The sequence below is a fragment of the Poecilia reticulata genome, chromosome 16 (genome assembly GCF_904066995.2).
Source record: "Poecilia reticulata chromosome 16, P_reticulata-male-v2, whole genome shotgun sequence".
Lineage (NCBI taxonomy): Eukaryota > Metazoa > Chordata > Actinopteri > Cyprinodontiformes > Poeciliidae > Poecilia > Poecilia reticulata.
The window spans coordinates 15,249,977-15,258,186 of record NC_088845.1 but is presented as its reverse complement, the minus strand read 5'-3'; the positions used below and the strand labels follow the sequence as shown (position 1 = coordinate 15,258,186).

Sequence of the window (8,210 nt, the reverse complement as noted above, 5' to 3'; positions counted from 1 at the left end):
ATTGAAAAAAATGAAATCCTACATTCAAATACTGTACGTAATAGGGTCTGTGCGTCACTTGGACCTGATTGGCTGAGCTGTTCTTTGGTGACGTGATCCTCGAATGGCAAAATCAAAACCCGAATCCCACGTCACAGATTGACGTCAATGACCGCCTGAAACGGAGTCCTTGAATGTAGGACTTCTGCGATCATTTGGTCACTAATCATTTTCTTTGTCTTGCAGGTAAATGCTTTAAAAAACAACACACACACAACAAAACAAAGCAAAACAACAGCCATTAAAGATAGGTTATCCTTTCTCAATGTTCAAGCATCATAATGCAGTATGAAATAAGAATTTTACATTAAAAAAAATATGAAATCCTACATTCAAATACTCTACGTAATAAGGTCTGTGCGTCACCTTCACCTGATTGGCTCAGCTAGTCATTGGTGACGTGATCCTCGAATGGCAAAATCAAAACCCGAATCACATGACACAGATTGACGTCAATGACCGCCTGATGCAGAGTCCTTGAATGTAAGCCTTCTGCGGTCATTTGGTCACTAATAATTTTCTTGGATCGCAGGTAAATGCTCGTAAAAACAAAAGCCATTAAGGATAGGTTATCCTTCCTTAATTTACGAGCATCACAATGCGGGATGAAAAGAGAATTTTTAGTCCTGGTCTTTGGACGTGTATGAAAAGGCGGATGTGTGGACTCTGAAAGGCTCAGAGTCCAATCAGAGGCTGGTTTTAAACGGGCTGGTCTCTATTTCGGCTCGTTCGCTGTTAACAAGCTCCTATCGTTTCTGCTCCCCTGGCGGGAAAAAGCAAGGAGGAGGCAGATGAATGCTTTAAGAACTTTATTCCTCTTTTGAACAAGTACAACGAACAGCTAACTTCCCTAAAACTAACACACTGCGCTCCCCACAACAACCGGACACTTTTCTCGCTCTTCTTCCTCCCAGCGCCTACATGTTGTTCTCTACTGCCCCCTAGGGAAGAGAGGGGGCAGCAGAGAAAGACTGGGCCTGTAAGAGCAGGTCATTGTTTTTACTGACAATCTGTCATGTGACTAAACCTTTAATAGTCATATGACATGTGAAATAGAAATTTGATGTAGATATATAGCAATAAATATTTAAATCGTCATCATAGTATTTATATACCGTCTTTGAATGCAGGTCATCTGTGATAATTTAGCCACTTTGTCTTTTCGTTGCCTTTTCAATATATTTAAAAAAAAAAGAAAATATTCTACTAGTTTATAAAATGTATAACTATATACTCATAATGTACACAGTAAAAATTCCAGTGTTGAATTAACACCCACAGTGTTAATTTTAACACCAACAAAGTGTGTATATGTGTCCAAGTCAGCTGGTGTTAAAGTAACACTTTCGAAAGTGTTAAAAGATTGACACCCATTTTTTTGTTAAACACCAGACATTGTTAATTTTAAACAATACCGAGTGTCACATTAACATAACAACAGTGTTAGTGTTAAAATATAATGTTAAAAGTAACACCAGTGTAGTGTTGATCACAAAACAATGTGGTGTTAAAAAGGTAAATAATTGACCCCACAAGGTGTCAATATCAACCAAATCCAGTGGGAAAATATTCAAAACAATACACAGAAATGGAAAGTTTACCTTTTATTAAACCCATTTCAGTATTACAGACCTTCAATGCACAGCTTATACAAAACAGCAGTGGGGCACAATATATGTTCTTTCATCATTATCAGCTGAAAACTGCCTGTCATAAGTCTGATAATATATCAGATCAAAGACACAAATAACAGCAAACACATCATCTCTATTATGAAAGCATTCAGATGATCATCAGTCTCAACACTATCTGTACCAACATTGTCCACATAAACAGAATCTATGGCAATAGTGTCTCCATGTGCTTTCATCAAGTGCTACTTGAACCCAGAATGTGCGTAAAAAACAGGTGAACAGCTGTGTTCCCCGCATTTCAAATGCAATTTGTGCCCTGGATACAAAGAATGACTAAATTTCAAATGCTGAAAAAGATTCCAAGAATTTCTGTGCTGAACCTTACAAATGTAACATGTTGATATATTTAAGTGTTGTTAATTCTCACTCTGATTTCCTTGACTCTGGGGCTCTCCTTTGTTGTTGCCACATCAATCCCATAAACTGTTGTTTGGACGAATGTGTAGAAGTTGAGGAGGGCTGCATCGTAGGACACGGCAAACACAAAGTGCGCCTTAAACAGTTCATCGAAGGCAGCCACTGCAGTCTGTGCCACACAAGGAATGGGCTTCTGATCCAGAATGATGTAAAACTTCTGAATACTGCTCTTCTTTTCTCCAACGCAGAGGAGGAACGGCTGTGCAGATCCAACTTTGCCAAGAAATGTCGCCATGCTTGTCCCCACCTAAGATTGAGAGACAGCACATTAGAAATAATAGTTTTAGTCTCTCTCAAGCAACAAATTAAGAACACTTTTCACCTTCCATTAGCTGTGAACATGCCACAAAAGGGGATGTGACTTGCAAGGAAACTGTTGTGAGCTTAAGTGAAAAGATTGCTTCTAATGGGCTCATACAATTCTTTGTGCCATTATGCTCCCATAATTCATAATACAAATAACAGCAAATAATAATTTAACATTATACAGTTTATAAAACTGAGATTGATTTACTTTAAGGGAAGCACAATTCATGTCAAAAACATACCTTACAACATACAACACGATCAGCTGCCGCCTCAGTTGCACTAATTTTTACATGTTTCCTCCTTTTGGCGGTTGGAGGCAAGAGATGAACCAGCAGGAGAATGGCTGCCAAGTTGTTATCCCATTCTAATAAAATCATAACACAAACCATGTAGAATTACCATATGAAAATGTATACATAGAAAAGACTGTTGAACATATTTATCTATTAATATGTACCATAATCAGTTGATTCCTCCTGAGCAGACAGAAGGTCATCCAGGTGATCACTCTGTCGAAGGCTTTTGCTGACAGTGATGACCTTCGGTTTGTAGAACGTTGGCCATCTTGCAATTAACTTCTCCAAGATGTCTTCTCCAAAGAGCATGATGAAGTCCTGCTCAATCTAGCAGAAGAAAAATACCATCAAAACCCAATTCAAAAGTTCAGTTAATCAAATCTGAGAGCTTCTCACCAAGCCTGGTGTATCCAAGAATCTTGGGAAGTGATCCAGTGATGAGTGATGACGGGTCCAGATCATGTAGCATATTCTGTCTATGCTTAAATGTTGCCTTCATTTTCTCCTTAACATCCTGGTTTGATGCATGCTTCATTGTGGACATTGCTTCTTTGCATCCATCACCAAACAGCTGATCAGATGGTTGAGGTCTCCCTCTGAGTTTTCGGGCCACCTTGATGAGCTCATCACCTAAAGCTCCTCTTGAAGTCACTTGCAGTGCTACGCTGAATGGTTTTCAACCGATAGGCCAGGTAGCCCTGTCCACTTTGAGGATCGTAGAAATGCTCCTATCACAGAACAGACAACACAAAATGTCGATTACATTGCGTTCAAAAGGACAATTACACAGGTAATTGACATTGTAAAAAAGAGGAAGAAATCCAGATAGATAATGACTCAAGAAGAGAATCTTCAGGTACTCACGTAGCCAGTTGGTGAGCAATTATTTTTCAAATTGGGAAAGAGGGTGACAATTCCCAGGGCACAGGTAATGCGGACATTGACAGCAGGGACTCTCCTAAAAAACAATTCCATAAAAACATTCATATTTCACATAGGGTTTAAACAAACTCACACAAATTAAGCAAAGGTTATGAATAGAAAACTCATTCTCAGTAATTACAAATTATTTGAATAATCATTATAATTATGTGTTTTCAAATTATTCTAACATTTCTATGGATTTCATACATGTATGTGTTTAACTCTTAAAAGCACCATCAGTCAAAAATATCAAGGTTAAATTCTGACCCCCAATCAGCAGACTGAGGTTTATTGGTACATACCCAGGACTTTCGATCATATCCGCCACTAAAATATTGACAAGTTTCCTTCTTGTTGGATCAGAGAGACTTTTGTTTTTGTTTTATTCTTTTAATACATCTTCTCCCCCTGGTTTTTGGTGCAGAGCTACATAGACAATCTGCAACAGATTTCACATGTCATCCTGCTATGAATTTTAAAATGGATCATCATTCCATTTCCCATCTTGACAACTCACACCTTTTGCCATCTTACTGTCAGGTGGTCCTTCAGCCAGTCGTCTTCTCTGTGCTTTAGTGTTCTCTGTGATCACTGTAGAAGATGAGCTTGAGGTTGGAGACTCAACTGACCCATCTTCAGAACTGAAGGAAGCGTCTGTTACCTCACTCTCATCAATGATGGCCACTATATAAAGTTTAGAAGCTTCATTAGTAAAGAACTTAAAATTAACTTTTGATTTATATATTTTTAAAATGCATTAAAAGGAACAATTGTTTTAATGTTTTTAAATCTTACCAAAGTGCTTAGTGACTACTTTGAAAGATACTGTAGCAGACCTCAGGAGTTCATCAAAAATATCAGCATCCACATCAACTCCAAAAGAGTCCTTCAGGTCTACACAGATTTCACTTGCCAAACTGAATTTAGCATGAACTGGAAGGAAACAAAAGTACTCATCTTAACATGCTAATTTATAGCATATGGTCAGAACTGGTAAGGGCTAATTACATTCATAATTAGAAAATATTTAAAATAACATTTTCACACAATGAACTGGTGGTTGAAATTGCACATCTTCAATGTTGCCCATATTGTTGGCAGACAGTTTACCAAAATTTGACAACCATTTTTATGAAAGTAATTAATAAGCATTCTGGATCTGATTTGAGATAAAGAAACTACCTTAAGCTAACTTAATTTAATGGCAGCTGCCACAACAACATAATTAGTACTCAACTTACCCTCGTGCATGAATTTAAAGTAATCGTAGCAGTAATCTGTCACTGGAACCCGAACCCATTTCTGGACTGTCTGATACTCCACTTGAACCAGCATTTCTGCATAACAAAAAAAGGACACGGTCCAAGTTTTGACACCTTACAGATATTTTAAACCAACCCTTTATCACTTCCACTATCACTTTGAACACGTTAACTCTGTCAGCTAGAGACACTTAGCTAGAGTGTTGAGCTAGCTAGCCAGCCAGAATCCGCTTCCCTAGTGGCTAGCCGTAACGTGGCTTTTTACACTCTTGCTTTGCTACTGGTATAGTCTACGGAGCCCTCTAGGGGACATGGGGATTTTTTCCGCTCTCTTTTGCGTTCCCTCTCAAAAGTTTAGCTTTACTCTTACCTAGCAACACTTTATTGCTCGACGTAACGAACAACTTCGCGAGGGAATAAAAAAAATCCCCACATCCTCTCAGAGGCCAACAGTTTGCAATGTTAGCTTTTTTTATCGCCAATATTTCAAATAATACCACTTATTCATGGTTTAAAATGACAATCAAATATAACAGAATTCAAATTTACCGTTCGCCTAGATTTGGCAAAACAGCGGGACCTTGAATTTGGTGAATTTTCCATGCAAAATAGGTTAAATATAGTGCATTTGTTGAAGTCACAAACTAAAAAGCACATTTCCAACGTAACAATAGTCATGTATGGATATTTAGCTTACCTTTAGTGTGCGAAAAGAAGCCGTACCGATCGAGTGACTGGTGGCGAGACGACAGAAAGTAGAAAGTACTCTGCAGCCGTTACGCAGAGGCGGGGATTAAGCAACACTAGCCAATTAACACTGCAATTTAACAACGCAAATATGACGGAAGTTACAATGGCAGTGTTATTTTAAAGCTGTGTGATGTTAAAACAACACTCACACTCTTTATTTAACACTACACCTGAGATTTTAACACTGGCATTTTTACTGTGTATAAGCTTTTAACGACTTATTTAAATTGAGATGCTTTGAAAATAATTACATTTAAAACAAAAAAACACATTCATATACTCTAGGTGTAATAAGGACTGTGCGTCACCTTCACCTGATTGGCTCAGCTAGTCATTGGTGACGTGATCCTCGAATGGGAAACTCAAAACCCGAATCCCACGTCACAGATTGACGTCAATGACCGCCTGAAACAGAGTCCTTGAATGTAGGACTTCTGCGATCATTTGGTCACTAATCATTTTCTTTGTCTTGCAGGTAAATGCTTTAAAAAAACAACAACAAACAAACAAAACAAAAAAACAAAAGCCATTAAAGATAGGTTATCCTTTCTTAATGGTCGAGGATCACAATGCTGGATGAAAAGAGAATTTTACATTGAAAAAAATGAAATCCTACATTCAAATACTGTACGTAATAAGGTATGTGCGTCACTTGGACCTGATTGGCTGAGCTGTTCTTTGGTGACGTGATCCTCGAATGGCAAACTCAAAACCCGAATCCCACGTCACAGATTGACGTCAATGACCGCCTGAAACAGAGTCCTTGAATGTAGGACTTCTGCGATCATTTGGTCACTAATCATTTTCTTTGTCTTGCAGGTAAATGCTTTAAAAAACAACACACACACAACAAAACAAAGCAAAACAACAGCCATTAAAGATAGGTTATCCTTTCTCAATGTTCAAGCATCATAATGCAGTATGAAATAAGAATTTTACATTAAAAAAATATGAAATCCTACATTCAAATACTCTACGTAATAAGGTCTGTGCGTCACCTTCACCTGATTGGCTCAGCTAGTCATTGGTGACGTGATCCTCGAATGGCAAACTCAAAACCCGAATCCCACGTCACAGATTGACGTCAATGACCGCCTGAAACAGAGTCCTTGAATGTAGGACTTCTGCGATCATTTGGTCACTAATCATTTTCTTTGTCTTGCAGGTAAATGCTTTAAAAAAACAACAACAAACAAACAAAACAAAGCAAAACAACAGCCATTAAAGATAGGTTATCCTTTCTCAATGTTCAAGCATCATAATGCAGGATGAAATAAGAATTTTACATTGAAAAAAATGAAATCCTACATTCAAATACTGTACGTAATAAGGTCTGTGCGTCACTTGGACCTGATTGGCTGAGCTGTTCTTTGGTGACGTGATCCTCGAATGGCAAACTCAAAACCCGAATCCCACGTCACAGATTGACGTCAATGAAAGCCTGAAACAGAGTCCTTGAATGTAGGACTTCTGCGATCATTTGGTCACTAATCATTTTCTTTGTCTTGCAGGTAAATGCTTTAAAAAAACAACAACAAACAAACAAAACAAAAAAACAAAAGCCATTAAAGATAGGTTATCCTTTCTTAATGGTCGAGGATCACAATGCTGGATGAAAAGAGAATTTTACATAAAAAAAATGAAATCCTACATTCAAATACTGTACGTAATAGGGTCTGTGCGTCACTTGGACCTGATTGGCTGAGCTGTTCTTTGGTGACGTGATCCTCGAATGGCAAACTCAAAACCCGAATCCCACGTCACAGATTGACGTCAATGACCGCCTGAAACAGAGTCCTTGAATGTAGGACTTCTGCGATCATTTGGTCACTAATCATTTTCTTTGTCTTGCAGGTAAATGCTTTAAAAAAACAACAACAAACAAACAAAACAAAAAAACAAAAGCCATTAAAGATAGGTTATCCTTTCTTAATGGTCGAGGATCACAATGCTGGATGAAAAGAGAATTTTACATAAAAAAAATGAAATCCTACATTCAAATACTGTACGTAATAGGGTCTGTGCGTCACTTGGACCTGATTGGCTGAGCTGTTCTTTGGTGACGTGATCCTCGAATGGCAAACTCAAAACCCGAATCCCACGTCACAGATTGACGTCAATGACCGCCTGAAACAGAGTCCTTGAATGTAGGACTTCTGCGATCATTTGGTCACTAATCATTTTCTTTGTCTTGCAGGTAAATGCTTTAAAAAACAACAACAAACAAAACAAAAAAACAAAAGCCATTAAAGATAGGTTATCCTTTCTTAATGGTCGAGGATCACAATGCAGGATGAAAAGAGAATTTTACATTGAAAAAAATGAAATCCTACATTCAAATACTGTACGTAATAAGGTCTGTGCGTCACTTGGACCTGATTGGCTGAGCTGTTCTTTGGTGACGTGATCCTCGAATGGCAAAATCAAAACCCGAATCCCACGTCACAGATTGACGTCAATGACCGCCTGAAACAGAGTCCTTGAATGTAGGACTTCTGCGATCATTTGGTCACTAATCA

At 38.2% G+C, this 8,210-nt stretch overlaps 1 protein-coding gene across 2 annotated transcripts; it reads right to left on the bottom strand.

The window, feature by feature from the left end:
- Positions 1–1,630: 1,630 nt before the first annotated feature.
- On the bottom strand, positions 1,631–6,004 carry LOC145547702 (uncharacterized). 2 transcript variants are annotated; one of them, XM_081597546.1, is made up of 10 exons: positions 5,639–6,004; positions 4,921–5,016; positions 4,475–4,612; positions 4,199–4,363; positions 3,982–4,118; positions 3,620–3,713; positions 3,152–3,483; positions 2,917–3,082; positions 2,699–2,823; positions 1,631–2,397 (listed from the first exon to the last, which is right to left on the bottom strand). In XM_081597546.1, the coding sequence occupies exons 7-10, from the start codon at positions 3,215–3,217 to the stop codon at positions 2,080–2,082; spliced, it is 675 nt and encodes a 224-aa protein (XP_081453672.1). In that variant the 5' UTR covers positions 3,218–3,483; positions 3,620–3,713; positions 3,982–4,118; positions 4,199–4,363; positions 4,475–4,612; positions 4,921–5,016; positions 5,639–6,004; the 3' UTR covers positions 1,631–2,079. The 2 variants fall into 2 exon arrangements, with proteins under 2 accessions (XP_081453672.1, XP_081453673.1); XM_081597547.1 differs by lacking the exon at positions 4,475–4,612.
- Positions 6,005–8,210: the final 2,206 nt, after the last annotated feature.